This window comes from Nannospalax galili, unplaced genomic scaffold (genome assembly GCF_000622305.1).
Source record: "Nannospalax galili isolate Female #2095 unplaced genomic scaffold, S.galili_v1.0 scaffold278, whole genome shotgun sequence".
NCBI lineage: Eukaryota > Metazoa > Chordata > Mammalia > Rodentia > Spalacidae > Nannospalax > Nannospalax galili.
This window is the reverse complement of record NW_008347536.1, coordinates 11,901,430-11,925,990: the sequence shown is the minus strand read 5'-3', so window position 1 is coordinate 11,925,990 and position 24,561 is coordinate 11,901,430. Positions and strand designations below refer to the sequence as shown.

General features: G+C 41.5%; 1 protein-coding gene across 2 annotated transcripts in view; it reads right to left on the bottom strand.

Moving 5' to 3' along the window:
* Positions 1–24,561, bottom strand: part of Ints4 (integrator complex subunit 4) — a 102,219-nt gene that overhangs the window by 13,240 nt on the left and 64,418 nt on the right. For both annotated transcript variants that reach the window (XM_008844206.2, XM_029568852.1), the window contains exons 16-19: positions 16,002–16,095; positions 12,281–12,361; positions 8,332–8,462; positions 2,335–2,394 (exon numbers count right to left, since the gene is read on the bottom strand). In XM_008844206.2, coding sequence (XP_008842428.1) covers positions 2,335–2,394; positions 8,332–8,462; positions 12,281–12,361; positions 16,002–16,095 — 366 coding nt within the window. The remainder of the gene's footprint in view (positions 1–2,334; positions 2,395–8,331; positions 8,463–12,280; positions 12,362–16,001; positions 16,096–24,561) is intronic.

Sequence of the window (24,561 nt, the reverse complement as noted above, 5' to 3'; positions counted from 1 at the left end):
AATTTGACAAGCATGTTGTTTTGTTTTGTTTTTGTTTTGTTTTTTGGTCTTTTTGAGACAGGGTCTCCCTCTAGCCCCAGCTGTTCTGGAACTCACTATGTAGACCAGGCTGGCCTTGAACTCACAGAGATCCACCTGCCTCTGCCTCCCGAGTGCTGGGATTAAGGCGACAAGCATGTTTTTTAAGAGCCAAATACTACTGTATGTACAGTGGTCACAACAGTTGGGGGAGTGAACCCAGGCCTTATGCATGGTGCACAAGCACTCTACCAAGGGGCTCTCCCCCAGCCCTGGTGGGGGTGTTTGCTTCCAAGGGGCTCTCCCCCAGCCCTGGTGGGGGTGTTTGCTTCCAAGGGGCTCTCCCCCAGGCCTAGTGGGGGTGTTTGCTTCCTTTTTCCTGCTGTTTTGTTCATTTGTTTGAGACATGCTCTCCCTATATAGTACAGGGACGTTGCAATCCTCTTGTGTCAGGCTTCCTGAGTGCTGAGATTATAGTTATGTCCCCACCCAGCTCGGAAATAAGTGCTTTAACAGTTTATATTCCAGTAATAGGAACACATAGATTGAGAGATGATTTTGCATTGAGACTCAGAAAAGTTGTTAACACCCAGCTTGTGGAATGACGTGATCAAAACAAGTCTTTTCTTCCCACAAAAGAGACAATATTTGAATAGAACCTGAGGCTGAATTAAAGAAAATATGCAGCTCTAATTAACTAGTGAGGAAGTCTGGCAACTCAGAGATGAAAAGAGCAGAGCACATCACCCACTGGTGAAGGGTGGTAATGCAACTCAGCCCTAGAGGAATTCAGAAGAGTGGAAATACATAGTCATAAATATAACTTCAGGCTTCTGATGCAGCAGAAACCCATAACTGGTCAATGTGCAGAGAACAAGAGGCTGCAGAGTGCTTATCCCTGACTAGGACACATATTTCAAACCTCTGCCTCCCACGGCTCAGGGATCATCATGGAAAAGGAGGCACAAAGATTGTTAAGAGCCAGAGGGGGTGGATGACCCCAAGGAAACCATATTCCAGACAGCTGGTCAGCTACTCCTATGAAGTCACAGCAATGGTGACAGCATGCACAGTCCTATGCAAGCTCAAACCAGACAAAATCTCAGCCTAGACATGGGGAAGTAAGTAAGAAATACCAACCTAACCAAAGAACTTTTGGCAATTGATGGCTGCTGCGGGGGTGGGGGGAGACAGTATCTAACAGGGATGGGACTCTTGGTGGACCCAGTGGATTTAGATACTCTTTCCTATCTGCACCTCCCCCCACTGCTTCCTGCCCAATTTAATATACTCTTTTATATGTGTAATACAGCCTATAGAGTCTGATTTGTGTCCCCAAATGCCCTTCAATGTGGGTCCATCCACTGGGTCCACCAAGAGTCCCATCCTGTTTTTTTTTTTTTTAATTTATTTTTTAAATTTTATGTGTATGAGTGTTTTGCCTGTATGTAAGTGCACCTGTGTCATGCTGTGTCTACGGAGGCCAGAAGGTGTTAGATCCCCTTAACTGCTGAGCCATTAAGCTCTCTAGCCCCCACTTTTCTAAATAAATTTTTAATTGAATTTCTGCAATTTTCACATAATATAGTTTGATGGTATTTAGATCCCCTCCCCAATCTACACCTCTTCCCACTGCCCCCTTCCACTCAATTTAATGTATTCTTTTATATAATAAGGATTATGGAGCCTGATTTGTTTCCCCAAATGCCCTTCAGTGTGCATTTGGAAGGTAGAGGCAGGAGGTTCAGGATTCAAGGACATCCTTAGCTACACAGCAAGTTCAAGGCCAGTATAGATTACAGGGGCCCTGTCTCAGAAAGCCAAAGAACAAAGCTGGGCATGCTAATACATAGCTGTAATCCTACCATTCAGGAGGTTGAGACACAGGATCAACAATACGAGGGCAGTCTGGGCTACAATGCAAGAGCCTATCTCAAGGAAAAGCATAAAAAAAGTTAAAGAACAATTCTTTATTGTTTATAGAGAAATAGGGAATTTCAAAATGAAGAAAAAACTAATAAGCTGTAATTTTTCAACAAACAGCTCATGAGTTTTCTTCATACTTGTCTTTTTGTGGTCCAGCTAAGTGCTGAATCCAAATGATTCCTGATGGTTTCATTATTCAGTTATATGTTTACTTTTGAAGCTCTAACTTCAGAGAAGTTTATACACCATTAGAGAAAATACCAAATTAGGGCATGTGGACAGGCTGCACAGGATAAACTGAGGAACCTGGTTTGTGATCTTGTTTGGTACCTGTTACTTTCTGCATAAACAAGATTTAATAAACCATTTTAAGAGTTATCAAATACTTACCTCTGAAAAAAATCCACTTCCTGTAAAAATTTTTCACACATTCCAAATAAGGGGTCAACTCTGTAGTAAAAAAAAATGCAAATTATCAGAAACACATATAATCTGTGAACTAAGGAGTGAGGACAAGAAGTCCCAGAAACCTGAGCTCACATGAAAGAAGGCTGAGTGTGTACAGCACATGCTAAGAATAGTCACTCAGAGCAGCAGAAGACCTACCATGCCCACCATGACTCAAAGATTGGATTAAACCACTGCATCGCCCACTTGGCAATGGACATTGAAAGTCAAAGAATACCACACCCGGCACCAGACTAGCTAAAGACATGGAAAGCAACACAGCCTGCAGGCCATGGTCTCCTGCAGGAGTCCTCAAGCAGCCTCCATACTCCTGGTTAGTGTGTGCTGCCAACCTGACAGGAAGAGGGAACTTCAAGGGAAGAAGGTCCTTAATTAGAATGGCCTGTGGCCACATCTGTGAGAGAATGTCTTGATAGATACTGATATGAGAGGGCCCAACTGACTGTGGGTGGTACTTCTCTGGGCAGGTGGGCCAAGGGTGTGTAAGAAAGCTAACTCTGCAGAGATGGTTCAGCGGTTAAGAACACTGGCTACAAGCCAGGTGTGGTCAGTTCCAGGCCAGCTGGGCTACAGGAACCCTGTCTCAAAAAGATCAAAAAAAAAAAAAAGAACACTGGCAGCTCTTGCAGAAGATCTGGTTTTGGTTCCCAACACCCACATGGTAGGTAATAATCATCTGTAACTCTAGTTCCAGGGGATCCAACACCTTCTGGCCTCCATAGGCACAGCATGACATAGGTGCACTTACTAGCAGGCAAAACACTCATACACATAAAATTTTTTTAAAATAATTTTTTAAAAAAAAGAAAGCTGAGTAAAAGCCAGAGAATAAGTCAATAAACAGCATTCCATTTATAAATGAACAGAATTCCATTTATATATGAATACAAAAGGCAGAGCCAGAAATGCAAGGTCTAGCTGGGAGTGGTGCTGAAAGCCAGTAATCTCAGAATTTGGGAACTAAGGTAAGAGGATCAGAAGTTCAAGGTTATCCTCAGCTACAAAACAACCTGGGCAACAGGCCCTATGTCCTCAAAAACAAACACACCGTTAATTCCAGGCAGATCTCTGTGAGAGCAGGCCAGCTGGGACTAGAGGGAGGCCTTGCCTCATACTACTTCTATTTCCTTCCACTTTCATGTGTGAGACATGCATGTATATACAAATGCATGTTTGCTTGTGTGGGGGCACGTGTGGGGGCGAGCATGCATGTGTGTGAGCATGCATGTGGAGGCTCAAGGTGAGACTGGGGTTAGGAATCATCTTCAATCACCCTTCTACCTATTTATTGAGGCAGGGTATCTCAATTAAACCCAGAGCTCGCCAATACAGTTAGTCTCACTAGCCAGCTTGCTCTGGGGAATCCTGTCCTCGCCTTCCCAGGCTAAAATTACAGGCAGGCCTTCTACCCACCTGACATTTTTTATATGGGCTCCAGGGATCCAAACTCGTATTCTCACACTTGTGCAGCAAGCACTTAACTACTTAGTACCTTCCTAGCTCTTGAGTAAAATACTTATTTATACCAGTAATCAAAAACAATTACTAGAGAGCAGGGCATGGTGATGCATGCCTTTAATCCCAGCACTCAGGAGGCAGAGGCAGGTGGATCTCTGTGAGTTCAAGGCTAGTCTGGTCTACATAGGGAGTCCCAGGCCAGGTGGGGGCACAGGGAGCCCCTATCTCAAAAAGACCAAAAAACCCAAAAGAACAAAAATATAAAACCATAATTACTAGAGTAAGTGTTCCAGTTTTTTTTTAAAAAAAAAAAAAAAAGAAGTAGAGAGGAGATTTTAAAAGAGCAATTGTGACTTAAAAAAAAAAAAAAAATCCTGTCGGGCGTGGTGGCGCATGCCTGTAGTCCCAGCATTTGGGAGGCAGAGGCAGGAGGATCTCTGTGAGTTCAAGACCGACCTGGGCTAAATAGTAAGTTCCAGGACAGCTGGGGCCACAGGGAGACCCTGCTTTAAAAAGACCAAAAAAAAAAAAAAAAAAAAAATCCTTGTATGGCTGGATAATGCTGTTCCTAGAGTCACTGTCTATCAAATGAAAATCCCAGTGCCAGGTGTGGGGTACCTCTTTATGAGCCTGCTAGGCCCCCAGAACAATACGGCTTTTGTTATGCCTCTTGTTTGCTGACCAGAACTCGATAATAAGACCCTGTTGCTGAAGACACCATGCACCTTGGTTGTAGGATACAGAGAAAGGAAACTGGAACTGAGTTAGAAGCTTCCTCTCTGCTGGCTAGTTTTCATGGTGTTGGAAGGCACTACACAGGCTGCTGGCGGGGGGAAGGTACAATGGTTTTACCTAGTTGTGAACCGTACGAACTACGTCAACCTGCCAGGCAAGATGTGCCCACTGATGCAACAGTGGTACAACTGTCATAGGAATAACCAACCACTCTTGGCTTGGATTTGAGGCATGCTTCACAGGAGGGAATACATGCCTGGTACAAACTTAGTCAAAAACTCATGTCTGGGGAGGTCACGAGGTGGTGGTGGGGGGGTTTAACTACTATTGGTTAACTAAATTGACATGGTATGAAACTTCAGTTTAATTTTTTTTTAATTTATTTACTTTTGTGGAGGGGCAGGAGAGATGGCTTAGTGGTTAAGGGCACTGGCTTCTCTTACAGAGGACCATTGTTTGAGTCCCAGCATCCACATGGCTGCTAACAACTGTCTATAACTCCAGGTTCAGGGAATCCAACACCCTCTTCTGACTTCCATGAGCACCGTATGACATAGGTGCACCTATCTAGCAGGCAATACACTCATACACATATAATAAAATAAAAAAAAAAATACTTAGCTGGGCATGGTGGCACATGCCTTTAATCCCAGCACTTGGGAGGCAGAGGCAGGCAGATCTTTGTGAGTTCAAGGCCAGCCTGGTCTACATAGTGAGTTCCAGTACAGCTGGGGCTACAGGGAGACCCTGTCTCAAAAAGACCAAAAAAAAATTATTTACTTTTAGCCAGGCACGGTGGCTCACGCCTTTAATCCCAGCACTTGGGAGGCAGAGACAGGTGGATCTCTATGAGTTTGAGGCCAGCCTGATATTCACAGTGAGTTCCAGGTCAACTGGGGCTACAGGGAGACCCTGTCTCAAAAAGACAAAAAAAAAAAAAAATTTACTTTTAAATTTTATGTGTATGAATGTATTGCCTGCATGTAAGTGCACCTGTGTCATGCAATGCCCACAGAGGTAAAAATAGGGCATCAGATTCCTCTGGAACTGGAGTTACAGACAGTTGTTAGCTGCCATGTGGGTGCTGGGAACCAAACCTGGGTTCTCTGCAAGAACAGCCAGAGCTCTTAACTACTGAGCCACTTTTATTTTATGTGCATGAGTATTTAGCCTGCATGCACCTGTATCACGCAATGCCCACAGAGACAAGAAGAGGACATTGGATTCCCTAGAGCTCAAGTTATAGACAGTTGTTAGCTACCATGTGGGGGCTGGGAACCAAATGTGGGTCCTCTGCAAGAGCAGTGTACTTAACCACTGAGCCATCCCTCAAGCCCCCAGTTTAAATATGTTTACACCCACGGACAAACACTGCACTCATTCTTTATCAGAGAAGCTTCTCTTTTCAGTGAATGGTGGTAAATGCAAAGACTGATGGCTGCTCAAGATGTTTAGACTAGCCCCAAACATGACAGTCATACTACCCCTTCTAAGGCTCAAGGAACACTGCAGAAGAGGGAATAGAAAGGATATAGGAACCCAAAGACAGGGAGAGGAGATGAAAATGTCTTTAATCCCAGCACTCTGGAGGGTGAGGCAGGTGGATCTCTGTGAGATCAAGGCCACTTTGGTCTACATAATAAGTTCCAGGTCAGCTATGGCTACAGGAACACACTGTCCCAACAAGAAAAAAATTATTACATCAGTCCATCCATCCATCCATCCATCCATTTTGTGTGTGTGTGTGTGTGTGTGTGTGTGTGTGTGTGTGCGTGTGTAGGTCATAGAACAATTTTTGCAAGTTGGATCTTTCTATCTACCACGTAGTTAATGGATATTGAACTCAGGTCATCAGGCTTGCCAGCAAGTACCTTTACTTGCTATGTTGCCAGCTCAAGAAAAGATTCTTTGTTTTTTATTTTAAATTAAAAAAAAAACTTTCCCAGGCATGGTCACACACATCTTTAATTCCAGCACTTGGGAGGCAGTATGGGTGTGTATGTGTGTTTTGCCTGCATGTATGTAAGTATACCACATGTGTGCAATGCCTTGAGAGGCCAGAATAGTGTGCAGGATCCCCTGGAAGTGGAGTTAGCTATCATGTGGGGTCTGGAAATTCAACCTGGGTCCTCTGTAGGAGCAGCCAGTGTTCTTAACCACTGACCCATCTCTCCAGCAACAACCCAAGAAAAGATTCTTAAGAGATACATTATAAAAAAAATAGTAAGTTGAAGCAAAATTCCAAATTATTTAAATGTCATGAGACCAAGTACAAGCACACTCAGGCTTTCACGTCACGCCCGGCATGTGATATGCAGTACTTTAAGTGATTTACGTGTAATGATTTGCCTGGTGTGGTGGAGCACACCTTTAGTCCCAGTACTTGGGATACAGAGGCAGGCAGATCTCCATGAGATGGAGGCCAGCTTGGTCTTCATAACAAGTTCCAGGCCAGTTGGAACCATAGGGAGACCCTGTCTCAAAAACAAAACAAAAATACATGTAATAATTTGATCAATATTACACTAACCCTATGAGGATTAGGCATGTGCTATTATTACCCCAATTTCACTTAAGGGAATAAGAACAAAAGTCTTAGGTAAGTTGACTAAGATACTCTTATTAATTAAAAATTTAAAGTCAAGATGTGAAACTAACCAATGTGGCACCACAGCCTTAACAGAGATTATGGTTTGAATCTGAAATCTCCCCACAGGCTGGGTCTTTGCTGCATCCTTCAGGAAATAGGGCCTGAAAGCCTTGTGGACAGTAAGCACAGGCCTAAGACAGTGAAAGCCACCCCTGGCTCTGGCTTATTTCTCTGTGCTTCCTGGTCTGTGACGTGTGTGTTCCAACCACCATGAAGTACTGCAACTGTCTGAAACTGTGAGAGACCAAACAAACCTCTCCTTTTCTCCAGAGGTTTCTGTTAAGCAATCTGGTCAAAATGACAGGGAAAGCAATACAACAGTTCAACTAACAATACTCTTTTCTGCCTCTTACTGAACCAGGCTGGAGTTAACTTCTGGAAGAGAAAAGAAAAAGAAGAACTGACTGATCTGGCAAAAAAAAAAAAATAAGGGACAGCCTGACACAGTGGTGCATGCCTTTAATCCCAGCACACGGGAGACAGAGGCAAGTAGATCTCTGTGAGTTTGAGGCTAGCCTGGTCTACATGGTGAGATCCAAGCCATCTGAGTCTACTAGGGAGACAAATCCCCAAAAGAACAAAATAATCAGAAATGCAAACAAATTAAAAGTAATATGACATGAGTTAAAAGACATTTTTATCTCTATATAATAATGAGAAGAAAGAATATATCACAGACTATGATCCCATGACATTAACATACATGATCTACATATTCACACTGCCTGGGAAAACTATGAAGGTATATGCAAGAAAGGACAACTGTTTTAGGACTCTGTATTACCACAGAACCCTTATAAACTATAATGTTTTTGTTGTTTTGGTTTTCTTTTTTTTTTTTTTGAGACAGGATCTTACTATGTAGTCTTGGGCTGGCTTGGAACTCTCTTAGTAGATCAGGCTGGCCTCAAACCCAGCTGCACACATACACATAAAATAAAAATAATAAATAAAATATTTTTTAAAAAATCTTCCAAAAACCTTACTTTACTTATTATTAACCTCATAGAGATCTGTATATGCATCTGACAGTGTCTTTAAAAAGAAAAAAACCATCTACCAGCTCCATATCTTACCCTCGAGTAGTTCGTGCAGTTACTATAAGTTGCAAAGCTTTGGCCTGAAGCCTCATGTGATGTATAATCACCACCTGCTTATTCTCCACACCACTGTACATAAACTCCATCTTATAGGTTTCTTCCATGATCTATAAGGAAAAGATAATTAACAATTAGTGAAAATATCAGATTCCAGCATAGAGGGAGGAAGTTATGAGCTTTCACCCCTAACTGAAGTGCTATGGACAGATGGATTCTATGGGGTCTGTTTTGTTAAGGGTGTGGCCCCAGGTAGGTGGACCACACCCCAGTGGATGGCCCCAGTACAGACTGGGCTCCATGGATTATTTTTTAAAAAGAAAAAAAGAAAACACAAAATTGAGGGCAGGGTAGGGAGATAGGGAGGAGTTAGGAGGTAAATAAGATCAAAATATATTGTATGAAATTCTCAAAGAATTAATTTAAAAAATCTTGATACCCAGATTCTTATTTAAGAGCCAGACAATTTTATAGTCAATCTTTTTAGGTGAAACTCTTTTAAATTACTTTTTGTTTATCTGTATCTGTCTATGGCTGTGTGAATATATGCCAAATGTGTATAGGTACCTGAGGAGATCAGAAGCATCAGCTCTCCCTGGAGCTGGAATTACAGGCAGCTGACCTAGGTGCCAGGAACTGAACTCGGGCCCTCTGTAAGAGCAGTATGTACTCTTAAGCACTGTGCTTTTTTTTTAAATTTTACTTATTACTTTTTAATTTTATGTGTATTGCCTGCATATGTCTAAGTGCACCTGTGTTGTGCAATGCCCGAGGAGGTCAGAAGAGGGTGTCAGATTCCCCTAGAACTGGAGTTATAGACAGTTGTCAGCCGCCATGTGGGTGCTGGAAATCAAGCCTGGGTCCTCTGTAAGAGTAGTCGGTGCTCTTAACCATTGAGCCATCTCTCCAGCCCCCAACCCGAATTTTTTCAATGAACAGTTTTACTTCTGAACTGGGGTTTTAAAGTAACAAGTGAAATAAATACAGTATATCTTGTGAAAAGATAATAAATTATTTTGTCAATTGAAGAAAAAGACTAGTATCTGGTAGTAAAGTCATCTTACTTGATGATATGATGTGAAAACACAGAAGCTTAATTACCAGTGAAACTGCAAAGCACTGCTTTGTAACTATAAATTCAAATTCACTGTGTTATGGGAACAAATGAATACTGATGTTCACCGACTGATAATGGGGCTGTAGTCTAATAAAACCATAGTAATACTAAAAATAAACTACTGCCCGGGTTGTGGTGCCTGCTTTTAATCCAAGCACTAGGGAGGCAGAGGCAGGAGGATCTCTGTGAATTGAAGGCCAGCCTGCTCTACGTAGCAAGTTCCAGGCCACCCAGAGCTACATAGGGAGGTCCTGCCTTAAAAAAACAAAAAATAAAAATAAAGAAGGAAAATAAAGAAGGGAAGAGAAGGAAGGAAGGAGGGAAGAAAGGAAGAAAGAGAAGGGAGGGAGGGAGGGAGGGAGGGAGGGGGAGAGAGAGAGAGAGAGAGAGAGAGAGAGAGAGAGAGAGAGAACATACTATAAATCAAATGCATTTAAAGCCAGGCGTGGTGGTGCATATGGTTAATTCCAGCTCTGGGAGGCAGAGGCAGGTAGATCTCTTGAGTGTTCCAGGCCAGCCAGTGTTACATAGTGAGACTCTGTCTCAACAAAACAAAACTGCATTTAACACAATCTATATTCTAGTTTAGCAACACAGTATTACAGAGTATCAGTTGTCTAAGCCCCTGGACACAGGGCTGGAGAGAAGGGGGCTGTAGCTTGTTACTAACACCTACTATCACAGGAAAGCATTGTTTTGAAAATTACTAGCTAGTCCAGGAAAAGATCAAAACTCAAAACTGCGAAGTAATCCCAGAACTCAGGAGGCTGAAGCTGGAGTTCAAGCCAAAAGGCGACATAGTAAGATCATGTCTCAAAAAAAAAAAAAAAAAAGAAAGAAAGAAAGAAAAAAAAAAAGAAAGAAAGAAAGAAAGAAAGAAAGAAAGAAAGAAAGAAAGAAAGAAAGAAAGAAAGAAAGAAATGAAGCAAAGTGAGGTTTCTACTAAATGCTATCACTTTTAAAGTATCATAAGGTCAAAAACTCCTAAGTAGAGCCACTGCGACTCAAGCACTGACCATCTATTTGTACTGTACACCCAACCTCCAGGAAAAGTATCCCCAGAATTGAGTCTCAGGAACTCCATGTTCTCAACCAGACCACCGCTTTGATAGCTGGTCTGTCTGGGGGAAGTTAGGGAAGGCATAACTGAGAACCATGTCTGTGACCCTAGATCAAGCACAGTGTATGTTCTGCCCTTGCTCAATCTGCCCAGATGATGCTTCTCTTTCCTTCTGTGCCCATCTTCCCTTAGGCTTTGGTGTCAGAGAAATTATCCTGGGCTTGCCTATAACTGTCAGTACACAAGTTACTTAATTACATAGTGTCTCAGTTTCCTAATCTGCATATAGGGAATAAATAGAACCAGATCACGAAAGTCCAAATTTTGAGTGGGATATGGAAGGAGCTTAGCACAATACTTGGTATTTTAGCAATGGTATTTTTCATTCTTCCAAAAAACTTTTTCCTGATCCCAACCTTCCTAATAAGGTCTATTTTTGGTTCTAGTCATTAAGGTGTACTTCCCTACAATAAGCCACATGAGAGATCTGTGAGTCTGAATGGATGGTCAGGTAGCACAGTTTCTAAAGATTCTGGGTATCTGATTCTACTCTCTAGAGCTTCTAGGAACTTAACCTTGCTGAGCCTTAGCCTCCTCATCTGAAAAATAAACATAATCCTAATTTCCTAATGGAAGTGTTATGAGGCTTCACTAAAACAAAAGGCTTAGAATCATTTAGTGAACTGTAAGGTAACTACATTCATAGTCACCATCGTTAGCTTAGAACTGGGTCATAACTGCTGGGTCACATATAGGCTCATTACCTACAATACAAGGTAAAACCCAAGAGGTTCACTACAACCTGGTATTAATTAATTAATTTATTTACTGAGTCAGGGTCTCACTATGCAGCCCTGACTGGCCTAGAACTCACTCACTATGTAGAAGAGGCTGGTGTTAAACTCAGAAATACTCTTGCCTCTGTTTCCTGAGTGCTGGGATTAAAGGCATGCACCACCATGCCTGACTATCCTCTTGTTTAGGAATGAAGGGGAACTGCTCAAAGCTGGAAAGAAATACACCTGAGGCAAATAAAAGCAATGGCTAAGAAGAAAATGTAAGAACCTTTGGACAGTCAAGAGATAGTATATGCTAAAATATAAACAACCTCAAATGAATTTACTTGCATTTTTAGATGGAAGAGTCACACTGTAGTTATTAGATTTTAATATATCTGAAATACAAATAGGTGATGTATGTTCATATATTCATATTCTACTCACATATATAAATTACTGTTGTGAACGGGTGGACGATGTGCACACGACAGTGTGGGTACACATGTGCAGTGGCATACATATGGAGGTCAGAGGACAAGATTTTGGAGTCAGTTCTCTCCTTCCACCTTTATGTGGGTTCCAGGATGAACTCAGGCCATCAGGCCTGCACAGCAAGCACTTTTACCAGCTGCATCGTCTCACTGGTCTACAAACTGGTAATATTTTAGAACATAAAAGAATCTCAGGAAACATCTAAGTCAACTGCCACATTTTACAGAGGAGGGAGAGTCAAGGAAGTCAAGTAAGTTGCTCAGTATATCACCTAGTGGGCTGGGGCGGATCTGAGACTAGAGCCCCAGTCTCCTGACCCCAAAGCCAGTGCTGTGCATAGTAATGACACAGCTTTTCCTATCACCGACTTCGAGCATAGCCAGCATTACAGAAACCATGAGGCATGGGACCATAAGAAGGCCTCCACACTAGGTAATTCCCAGGCAGACCTATATGAGGAAAAAATGTCCATATAGTTACCTGTTTTGCTGCTGCTGAGGCCAAATCACTCTGTTTTAGATACAAAGGGGCAGCCACATTCCACAGCTTTTCCTGTAAGGCCTACCCCAAAAAATGAGAAGAGAATACAGTAGTCATAAAAACTGACATTTGAGATTTGCATTTTTCGCTGCTTTGAAATTTTACAGTTATCAGAACATTCTCTCCATTAATGTTACTATTTTAAGTCAATATGCTCCTCCAATTGCAGACAGAAAAGAGACCAATATCTGGGCCTCAATGAACTCTGGTCTGTGTGATCTAATGTTGTCTCAGATGAGTTTTGGAAACAGGAACGACAAAGGCATCACCTGACTGCAGGCAAATCACCTGGCAGCACTCGGCCCGGGGCCTTGGTCACCACCTTTGCACTAATCTGAACTTAGGCCCTCCCTTTCAACTGAGGTTCTTTTTCTTTGCTACTGTGCTCACTGTCCTTTGAAGAACCCTATCACCTACCCACCTTCACAAACCAGAAGTCAAGCAGCTCTCCTAGACTCTTCCTTGTCTCAAGCGCTCTACAATCAAAACTATGGCTAAACAGCCCAGACTTTACTTTCCACCTCTCTCTTCACCTGTTCATCTCTGTGACCCCAATTTCATTTGCTTCTGCTGTAAATTATTATTTTCAAGAACCTCCCCTTTTTCCTCCTCCTCCTCCTGTTAATTCTGCAATTTTAAATTTTCTAATAGGCACATTGTATAAAGTGAAAGAAATAGATACATTAAATTGTAGGAGAAAAAGAAAAAGAAAAAAATTATAGGAGGTATTTAGTCTCATTTTAGGCTGGCCTAGAACTCACTATATAATCCAAGTTGGTCTCAAACTCACGGCAGTGTTTCTCCCTTGGCCTCCCAAGTGCTAGAATTACAGGTGTGAGCCACCATGCCCAGTTCAGTGAAATTAATGTTCAAAATACCATCTATTTAATTTAGTACATCAGCATTCTACAAGATATTTTTTTTACTATTTTACTAATTATATTTATTTTATGTGTATGTATGTATTGCCTATATGTACACCCATGTTGTGCAATTCCCAAGGACAGAAGAGGCTGTAGGATCCCCTGGAACTGGAGGGACAGTTAACTGCTACATGGGTGCTGGGATTTGAAACCTGGTCTTCTATAAGAACAGCCAGTGTTGTTAACCACTGAGACAACTCTCCAGCCCCGAGACAATTTTTTTTGGGGGGGGGGTATTTTTTACTACTACTGAGATACTTAATGGGTTTTGGTATTTTTTTTTGTTTTTGTTGTTTTGTTTTGTTCTGTTTTTCATAGTAAGTCTAAGAATCCAGTGGGTACTTGGCACAGCATGTCTCAATTTGAGTTAGCAACATTTCAAGTTCTCAATAGTCACAAATCTGTAGTAACATACTAGACAGCAGTAGTATTGAAAAATTTTCAATACTTCTAAACATTTTTTAAAAATATTTTATTTTTTATCTTTACTTTTTATGTGTATGAATGTATTGCCTGCATGTATATAAGTGTACCTGTGCCATGCAATGCCCATAGAGGTAATAAGAGGGCGTCAGATTCCCCTGGAAATGGAGTTATAGACAGTGTTAACCACCACGTGGGTGCTGGTAACCAAACCCAGGTCCTCTGCAAAAGAAGCCAGTGCTCTTCTCTTCCCTTTTGTGACCATCACTGCAGCAGCAGCTGCCAAAATGAAGTTTAATCCCTTTGTGACTTCTGACCGAAGAAGAACCATAAAAGGCACTTCAATGCACCATCTCACATTTGGAGGAAGACTATGTCCTCCCCTCTTTCCAAAGAGCTGTGACAGAAGTACAATGTTTGGTCTATGCACTTTCAAAAGGATGATGAAGTTCAGTTGTATGAGGGCACTACAAAGGTCAGCAGATCGGCAAAGTGGCCCCTCTTCCTCTCTTACAGGAAGAAATATTTCATCTACATCAAACAAGTGCAACAGGAAAAGGCTAATGGCATAACTATCCATGTGGGCATTCACTGCAGCAAGGTGGTTATCACCAGGCTAAAGCTGGACAAAGACCACAAAAAGATCCTCGAATGGAGAGCCAAATCTCACCAAGTAGGAGAGGAAAAGTGCAAGGAAGAAACCATCGAGAAGATGTAAGAATAGTCTTATACAACTTTATATAGATATAAAAAATAAAATAAAAAACTGCTTAAATGTTAGGCCAGGTGTGGTGGCGCACGCCTTTAATTCCAGCACTTAGGAGGCAGAGGCAGGTGGATCTCTGTGAGTTCGAGGCCATCCTGGTCTACAGAGCGAGTTCCAAGCCAGCTGGGGCTACAGGGAGACTCTGTCTCAAAAAGACAAAAAACAAAAACAAAAACACCCTGCTTAAATGAGAAAAAAAAAAAAGCAGCAGCCAGTTCTCTTAACCGCTGATCCCTCCAGGTCTTAATCATTTTTATTTGTATGTTTTTATATAGTTATGATTAGAGTAGGATTTGTTTTGTATCTTCTTTTCAGTGCATACTATTTCATTGTATTTTGTCAGATTGTGGTATAATTCTTCATAAAGATCATTACTGCTATAGACCATACAGTTGAATAACTTTGCCATTATTTAGGCCATGCCTATTACAAAACACAATCCTGGCTCGGGTTCTAGGTTAGGGCCCCCACCTACCATGCTACATGACATGAGTAATCAGCACAGCTAAGCGGACTCCTCTCGTTCTCCTCAACTTTGCAACTAAGAAAAGTAATTTCCTTTTCTTTTTTTCCATTGAGACAGTTTCATGACAGCAAACTTATCCTTTATCCACAGCTCCACTTCCATTTCCCCAACTGGGGGGTTGAACCCAGGGCCTCACACATGCTAGGCAAGTGTTCTGCCACTGAGCTACATCACCAGCCCTGTTTTTAGTTGCCCAGGCTGTCTGAATTTGCAATCCTGCTGCTTCAGTGTCCAGAATAGCTAGATTGCAGGCCTGTGGCAGCACAGGCTCAGCCAGCTGGCCCTGTTACAATCAATGAATCAGCCTTTCAACTTTGACAAAGAAAATAGGCATTTTAAGAAACTAGTATAAAAACTTATTTAAGGGGCTGGAGAGATGGCTCAGCAGTTAAGAATACTGGTTGTTCTTGCAGAAGAACCAGGTTCAAATCCCAGTGCCCACAAGGCAGCTGACAACTGTCCGTAACTCCAGTTCCAGGGGATCCTACAGCCTCTTCTGTCCTCTGAGGGCATTGCACAACATGGGTGCACTAACCTACATGCAAGCAATACACGCATACACATAAAATAAAAATAATTAAAAAAAATAAATAACTTACTTAAGTCCTTGGCTAATCACAATTCTTTAGGATTTTATTTTTATTTTTTGAGAAAGGGACTCATGCAACCCAGGCTGGCTTCAAACCTGCTATGTAGACCAAACTGCCTTGAATTCCTTATCTTCATGCCTCTACCTCCCAACCCCAATCAAACCCAGATGGCCTTGTGCATGTTGGGCAGCCTTTCTACCAACTGAGCCATATCCCTGGACTCAATCTTTAGAATTATAATTCAAAATCTGCTCTACTTATATGAGTCTCCTAATATTAAAGATTTTAAATTTCTATGAGATAACATTTCTCTAATTAGAGACAAATGTCACTGCAGATATACAATTTCTCCACAGCTAGATGGTTGCACAGGACCATGAGTGTTCCACTATGGTCTCAAACACAATCATAAACATAATGGATCCAAACAAACCTTAATGAGAAGTAGCTGACACTGAAGATAGGTGGCAGAGAAGTCGGCTACTCCTGCCAACTCAGACTGAAGTTCTCCAAGTCTCTGCAGATCTCTACAGTTAAAAACAGAAGAAGAAAAAGCAAAAACAAGCCAAACAGAACATAAGGATTCAGTCACAAATAACAAAAAGATCAACTCAAAAGTGTTTTATCATTTTATACCTAGTAATTTGGTCTTTAGTAACTAAATCACAACAGCAAAGGCTGCAGGGGTTACAATGAAATTGGGTTACTTTACATTATAAATAAAAGTTTAAGCTGGTATAGTAATTTAAGAGCAAAACTACTGCATAAAGCTACATATATGGTAAAATATGCTGAGAAGTAATCCTAAGGGAAACAGTCATCAGAAATGATTTATGCCCCATAATATTCACTGCTGTGTGTAGACTATTATAGTAAAAACTCAGTGACTACTTAAAGTGACTACTTAAAGCAGTTGAGGAATTGCTGAGTAAATTATAGTAGGTCCAATGAAATAGTCTACAGGTATTTAAAAAAAAAACAAATCAATAATAAAGTATATGACCTCAACTATCTAACAACTATACATAACAGAGGGCTAGCAAGATGGCTCAGTAAGTAAAGGTGCTTGTCACCAAACCTGAAGACCTGAGTTTGATTCCCAGGACCACATGGTGGAAGGAAAGAATCAATTCCATAAAGTTGTCCTCTGACCTCCACACACATAAATAAATGTAATAAAATAAATTTTTAAAAGTTCTATAGGCAGCCAGACATGGTGGTACACCCTTTAATCCTAGCACTCAGGAGACAGAGGCAGATAGACCTCTGTGAGTTTGAGGCCATCCTGGTCTATATATTGAATTTCAGGCCAGCCAGGGGTACACAGTCAGACTCTCTCAAAAAAAAAAAAAAAAAAGTTCAGCCCAGCATGGTAGCACACACCTTTACTCCCAGCACTCGGGAGGCAGAGGCAGGCGGATCTCTGTGAGTTCAAGGCCAGCCTGGTCTACATAGTGAGTTCCAGGACAGCTGGAGCTACAGGGAGACCCTGTCTCAAAAAGACCAAAAAATAATAAATAAATAAATAAATAAATAAATAAATAAATAAATAAAAAATAAATAAGTAAAGTTTTATATAAACATAAAACCAATAATGCAATTTTCTGGGTAGGGGTAAGATATTTTTCATTTTTATTAATTAGTGGGAAGGGGGTATACATATAGTAGCATCCCATGTGGAGGTCAGAGGAAAACCTAGGGGAGTTGGTTCCAGAAGGGTGTTTTTCAGTTTCTTCTCTCAAATATACTCTAATTCTGAGATTTTTATACAATGAAAATGCATTTTTTTCTGTCAGAAAAATTTTTTAATGTGTGTGGTGACTATTTGCTACCTACTCAGCATTCTCCACATCTTCATAACTAACTAATGATTCCTGATTTTGTTAAAGGGGACATATGCTAAACCCAGTTCCAGTTGGTAAGTCTGATCTAACTAAGTCAACTAATACACGTCATCCTACACTGGCCTTCTCAGTCTAAACAGGAAGATATATTCCATGCTTTGATCAGGCTGGTTTCCCTGCCTCTTACCAGACTGAGCAAGAATACTCACAGCTTTGACTGCTACTGACAGCCCCATAAACTCTAGGAAAAGGGCTTTAGGATAAAGTCAAAGCTACGGACAAGAAAAATGAAATGAGACAAAGGAAGCTGGGTCTGTGATAAGTAGGCTGGCCAATCATAGCTCCAATTTCTAGTTACATAAAGCAAAGTCACAGTTCATTGGGGCTGTTACAAGAAAATACCAGTGTAGAGCTGGCCAGATGGCTTAGCAGGTATAGGTATTGGCACTAAACCTTACAACCTGAGCTTGATCCCCGGGGACTCACATAGTGGAAATAGAGAACAGACTCCCACAGATTGTCCTCTGACCTCCACATGCATGCTGTGGTATGTATGTGCCACATCCCCCCACCCACATAAATAAACAAATAAATAAATGTAATAAGCATTTTTTTTTTAATGAAAGAAAATACTATAGTCTAGGTGGCTTATAAACAGCAAACACTTCTCGAGGCTCTGGAAGCTAGCAAGTCTAAGTGAAAGGCACCTGCAGATTTGCTGTCTGATAAAGGCCTACTTTCATCACCAAAAATAAACAAGGGGCTGAGGATGTAGCTCAACTGGTAAGAGTGCTTACCCAGCATGCATGAGGCCCTGGGTTCAATCCCCAGCACAATATAAACCTGGCATGGTGGTTGTAATGGTAGAATCAACTGGGAAGAGTCTTAATGAGGGACTGTATCACAAGTTGGCCTGTGGGTGATTGCCATGATTACATTAATTGATGTGGGAAGACCCCACCCACTGTGGGCAGCACTAGTCCCTGGTTTGGGTGCTAAACTGTGTAAGAGTGGAAAAAGTGAGCTAAGTGGTCAACATGCTGCATCCACTCTGTTCTTGACTGTAATGGGACTACTGCTTCAAGCTCCTGACTCTTTGACGCCCCTGAGTGATAACCTATAGCCTGGAACTGTGAGCTAAAATAAACCCTTTCTCCCCTGAGTTCCTTTTGTCATGGTATTTTGTCACAGCAGCTGGAAAGGAAACTGAGACAGTGGTACATACTGATAATCTCATCACTTGGGAGGCAGAGGCAGGAGGATCAAAAATTCAAGATTATCCTCAGTTATAAGGCAAATCTGAGGCCAGTCTGGGGCTGTTTCTGTTTCAAAAATATATGTATGTGGGGGCCAGCAAGATGGCTTAGTGGATGAAAGCACTTGCCATCAAGTCTCATGGCCTCAGTTTAATCCCCAGTACCAATGTATTAAAAGGAAAGCTGTCCTTAGACCTGAACACACATGCTCAGGAATTCATGCATTGTCTTCATGAAGCCCACAAAATAAATAACTTACATATATATATGGGGTGGATATGGGAGGAGCTGGGGATGAATATGACCAAAATAGTTTGAGATTCTTAAAGAATTAATAAAATACATACATATACATACATATATACACACGTAAATATTGCCTATAAACAAAAAGGTAGTGGCACACACATGAAATAATTGGGCTGGGAGCTGAGCTTATTAGTGATTTAAGGCATTCAGTGGATTTTCTGTTTTTTGTTTATTTATTGGTTGGTTGTTTGAGATAGTATCTCACTCTCTAGCTCAGGCTGGCCTGGAACTCACTATGTAGCTGAAACTGGCCTCAAACTCATGATAATCCTCCTGCCTCAGTCTCCAAGTGCTGGGATTACAGGTGTGAGTCACCATGCCTAGCTTTTAAACATTTATTATTTATTTATTTATTTATTTGGTCTTTTTGAGACAGGGTTTCCCTGTAGCCCCAGCTGTCCTGGAACTCACTATGTAGACCAGGCTCACCTTGAACTCACAGAGATCCTCCTGCCTCTGCCTCCCAAGTGGCAACATAAAAATTCTGTACAAAAACAGCAACTGTGAAAACCTGAAAATTTAAGTGACTAGAGAAGCTATTTCAGGCATAGAAGAGTTTCATGATAGTCTGGAAAAAAAACTGTCCACTGAACTAATCCCCTCTCTGACCTCAGGCTCAGTGGGCAACATCATGATAACTAATGCTGCCTCCCAGAGAACTTAATACTAGGAAAGCAATGTCCACTAACAGGCAAAGAGTACTCATCCCCTGCAATTGAAGAAGTGAGAGTCTATGGATAACATCATCTTGTGTGATTGACAGGCTTGAGCTGGTCCTGGAGAGCATGCTCACATAAAAGGAAAGGTGATCCACATCTACAAATGAAGCACAACTCTGGTGACCAGCTAGTCTCTGCATTTCACATCTCTGATGTGTCTCTTACAAGAAGCCCAGAATCATTCTACTTCTGAAGCAATTACTGTCAGAAAGATTCTGCTTTCGGTTTCTATTATAAGAACACTGACTGATTATGTGTTAACTGACTGCCTCTAGGTCTTAGGTCTGTCTACTACCCCTGGAGTGTAGAAATGGTTCTCAGTTTCACATAAGAGTAAGCCCAACCTAATTAGAGAGAGAAACCTGAACTACTAATGGAAACTTGCTAGCCATGGGCCACATCCTCTTATGTCCCAGGGTTCTCTCTATGTACCTTTTTATGCCCACAATCCTCAGGAAGCCTCAGTCTAGACATCCATCAGAAGACTATGAACTCTTTAATTTGAAAGGTACAAAGAGCACCTTCTGTGAGCACTATACTATGCTAGGTGTTTCCTTACTTGAGTTCGCTGAATCCTCACAACATGAATTGTGGTTAATCTGTTTCACTGAGCATGAAACTAAAGACTAACATTTAAGTGCTTTGCCCAAGGTCACAGAATTATTAAGTGGCCAAAAAAAAAGGACACAAGCTCAGGTCTGTCTGACTTGAAAACTCTTTTCTTTTAACCATTACATCTCACTTATTTGCTATTAGAAATTGCTTATTTATGAAATATATCAAATACTAATGAGACAAAACAAAACCAGATATATTGAACCAAATTTCTACAATTGATCAGGGAGGGAAAAAGCACCTCTCTCAGAAATGCACATTAACAGTCTTCAGTCCATAAAGTCAATAAGCAGTATTTTTTAAACATTAAAGCTGGGTATGGTGGTCTAAGCATGTAATCTCAGCACTTGGGAGGTGGAGGAAGAGGGATCAGAAATTCAAGGTCAGCCTCCTTACACAGAGAATTCAGAGCTATCCTGAGCTAGATGAGACTATCTGAAACAGAAAACCAAAATAAAATCAGAACAAATTTTTATATGTTGTGATTAAATATACACATACACAGAAAGAGAATTTCTTAAATTATATATATATATTTAACAGGCAATGTAAAGTATGGGGTCTCCCTGCTGTAGCTCCGGCTGTCCTGGAATTCACTATGTAGACCAGGCTGGCCTTGAACTCACAGAGATCCGCCTGCCTCTGCCTCCCAAGTGCTGGGATTAAAGGCGTGCACCACCACGCCCGGCTCAATTTATTGTTTTTTAAAAATATTTTATTTTATTTTATGTGTATGAATGTGTCATCTACATATATGTAAGTGGAACTATGTCATGCAATGTCCTAAGAGGTCAGAAGAGGGCACTGGATTGCCCTGGAGCTGGAGTTACAGACAGTTATTTGCTAGCCGCCATGTGCGTGCTGGGAACCAAACCCAGGTCCACTGAAAGAGCAGCCAGTGCTCTTAACCTCTTTTATGGAGCTGCAACTATATAAAAAAGAGAAAGCATTTGTGAGAAAAGTCAGTACTTGGCAACTCGACCACTTCACCACACAATTCTCTGTATTTTCCCACATTATATCAGACCAACATGGTTACCTAAATATTTAACCAGAATCAGTGCTAGATAAATACAAAACCTGGTCGGTGTAAGCATGCAAAACATTTGATAACTATTGGACTATTCCAAAGAAATATTAGAAAAATATGAAATATGATTTTAATAATGCCGGGCGTGGTGGCACACACCTTTAATCCCAGCATTGGAGAGGCAGAGGCAGGCGGATCTCTGTGAGTTCAAGGCCAGCCTGATCTACATAGTGAGTTCCAGGCCAGCTGGGGCCACAGGGAGACCCTGTCTCAAAAAGACAAAAAAAAAAGTAAAAAAGACTCTGGATGTGCAAATCAAATGCTGTTTATGACTACAGTTTCCTTTCAATATCTTCCAACTTCTAAACAAAGTTACAATTAATATCTTTCTAACTTAGAAGAACAAGGCTAGAAAATGCATACAAAATTCTGGTAAGTTTACAAAACCTGTCTTCATGCTGGATCACAAATATTTCTACCTTTCTATTGTGTGTGTGTGTGTGTGAGTGTGTGTGTGTGATATGTGAGGATTTTTCCTGAGCTGAGTATTTTTTTGGTCTTTTTAAGACAGGGTCTCCCTGTAGCCCTAGCTGGCCTGGAATTCACTATGTAGACCAGGCTGGCCTTGAACTTACAGAGATCTGCTTACCTCTGCCTCCCAAATGCTGAGACTAAAGGCGTGTGCCACCACAACCAGCTTGTATGTGTATGATTTCTTTATTTGTTCTGGTGTTTTTTTGTTTGGACAAGTCTCACGTAGACCATACTAGCCTAAAACTTGCTATGCCAGTTAACGTTGGCTTTGAACCCCTCATCCTCCTACCTTCATCTTCCAAGTGCTAGAATTTCAGGAGTGCACCATGCCCTGCTTATTCCTATCTTTTTAATTAGTGGGCTCTTCAGACTACAGAGCAGGTGCTATTCCTTAGGGACATTAATGGTTGCATGGCAATCTGGATGTGGGGGTGCCTGCTTTTAGTCCTAGCACACCAGAGACAGAGGCAGGCAGATCTCTGTGAGTTCCAGGCAAGCTTGGTCTACACAGCAAGTTCTAGGCAAGTTGGGGCTACACAGTAAGATACAGTCTCAACCCCCGCCACCCCACCCAAAGAAAATATGGATTGGATTTAAATTATCAAGCAAAATTTCCTAACAATGCTACAGAGTAGCAGCACAGGACACTTCTTTTACAGATGAGGGAGTTGACAGTCCAAGAACTTGCACCCAGGATGCAATAAAGCTAAGACTTGAACCAGTCCTTTGGGTTTCACATCTCATTATGTTAGATGTTTTAATTTGGGACAGACTGTTAGCCAGATGGGAGGTTAGAAAGACCTGTGTTTTAGTTGAGGCCTTTGCTCTTCCTAGTCCTTGATAAACTCTTCTCCCTTCTTCATTTGATTAACTGCTACTCGTTCTTCAGGGCATCACTTACAACATCCAGGGAAGGATCGAGTATACACTGCTATGCTCATTTTCTCTAGACACTGCTATGCTCATTTTCTGTAGCATATAAAGTATAATTCTGTATTTCCAATTACTTCACTGTGCCCTTCTCCTAGCATAGTACCTGGCTTATAATGGATTAAAAAAAACAAAACCATAAAGGGACCTGAATGAACCCCCAGTTCATGTCTCAAATTCAATGAAATAAGGAATATAAAGCTCTGAGAAGCAGAGGTACACAGTGGGCATTTCATAACAGCTCATATAATCAAGGAGAACAGAGCCTTCACAAACATCAATCTATACATCTGGATATGAAGTATGGCCAGAAATAAATCACAACTATAAAACCCTTAAGACTTAAGTCTTGCTTAAGAAATCATAACTGGGGCTGGAGAGATGGCTCAGAGGTTAAGAACACTGACTGATCTTATAGAGGACCTGGGTTCAATTCCCAGCACCCACATGGAGGCTAACAACGATTCATAACTCCAGTTCCAGGGTCTCTGATACTGTCTTCTGATCTCCCTGGGCACTGCACGACACCAGTGCACTTACACGCATGCAGGCAATATGCTCATATACATAAAATAAAAATAATAAGATTTTTTAAAAATATTTTATTTAATTAATTAATTTATTTATTTATTTATTGGTCTTTTTGAGACAGGGTCTCCCTGTAGCCCCAGCTGTCCTGGAACTCACTATGTAGACCAGGCTCGCCTTGAACTCACAGAGATCCTCCTGCCTCTGCCTCCCAAGTGCTGAGATTAAAGGCGTGTGCCACCACACCCAGCCCACACCTGGCATTTTTATGTGGGTTTGGGGGAACAAGCTCAGGTCCTCCTGCAATCACTTTACCAACCAAGCAATCTCGAACCTCAGGGATCATCTGATCTAATTTCTACCAGACACAGGAATTCCTTTCACTGCTGCCTATCCCAGAGCATCAAATTTAGAGTCAGACCAAGCTATGGTCAAATCCCGGTCCTAACATTTCCAGCGCGTTGCATCACACCTGCAGTGTCTGTAAAGCATAGTAGGCCCTCAGTGGCTACTGCTCCACTGCTTTCCTTTCCAAGTTTTTCATTGTCTTGATTATTCTCCTGAGAATGCACTCAAGCCAAAAACTGACCCCCAGGACTGGCCCCTGCAGTGAACAGCAGTGCTGCCAGCTCCAAGTCCAGTAGGACAATTGACTCAGCTGGAGAGATGACTCAGCAGGTAAAAGTGCTGGCCATTAAGCCTGATGATCTGGCTTCTATCCCCAGGACCCGAATAGCAGCAGGAAAGAACCAACTCTTCCTGCAACAAAATTAAATTAAAACAAACAACTCCCCCAGATCATGATGGCAACTCAAACCAACAGGTGTTTACTAAGCAGCAGCACAGCTAAGCACCAAGCAGGCTTGTCTTCATGCATTTTACACTTGCTTTAGTGCCAATAGGATAAAACTGCCAAGGACAAGCCTTAAATGTTTGTTTAGATGGAGATGAGTCAGGAAGAAGAGCTTATTTTCCTGGGCTCAGGGCCAGAAACATCCTTCAGTTGCTTCTAAAACTGTACACCGTGGTAAGGAGAGAAAAATATGATTGAAGTACACTTTACAAGAGAGCAGAAGAAGGGGACCCTTGGCTCCCAGAACCATGAACTGCCCATAGTATACAGAAGGGCAGCACACTTGTTATGCAAAAAGTCAGACAGAAAGTATTTTACATTATATAGGCCACACAGTCTGGGAAAACATATTGGGGTTTTCCCAGTATCTTCCCA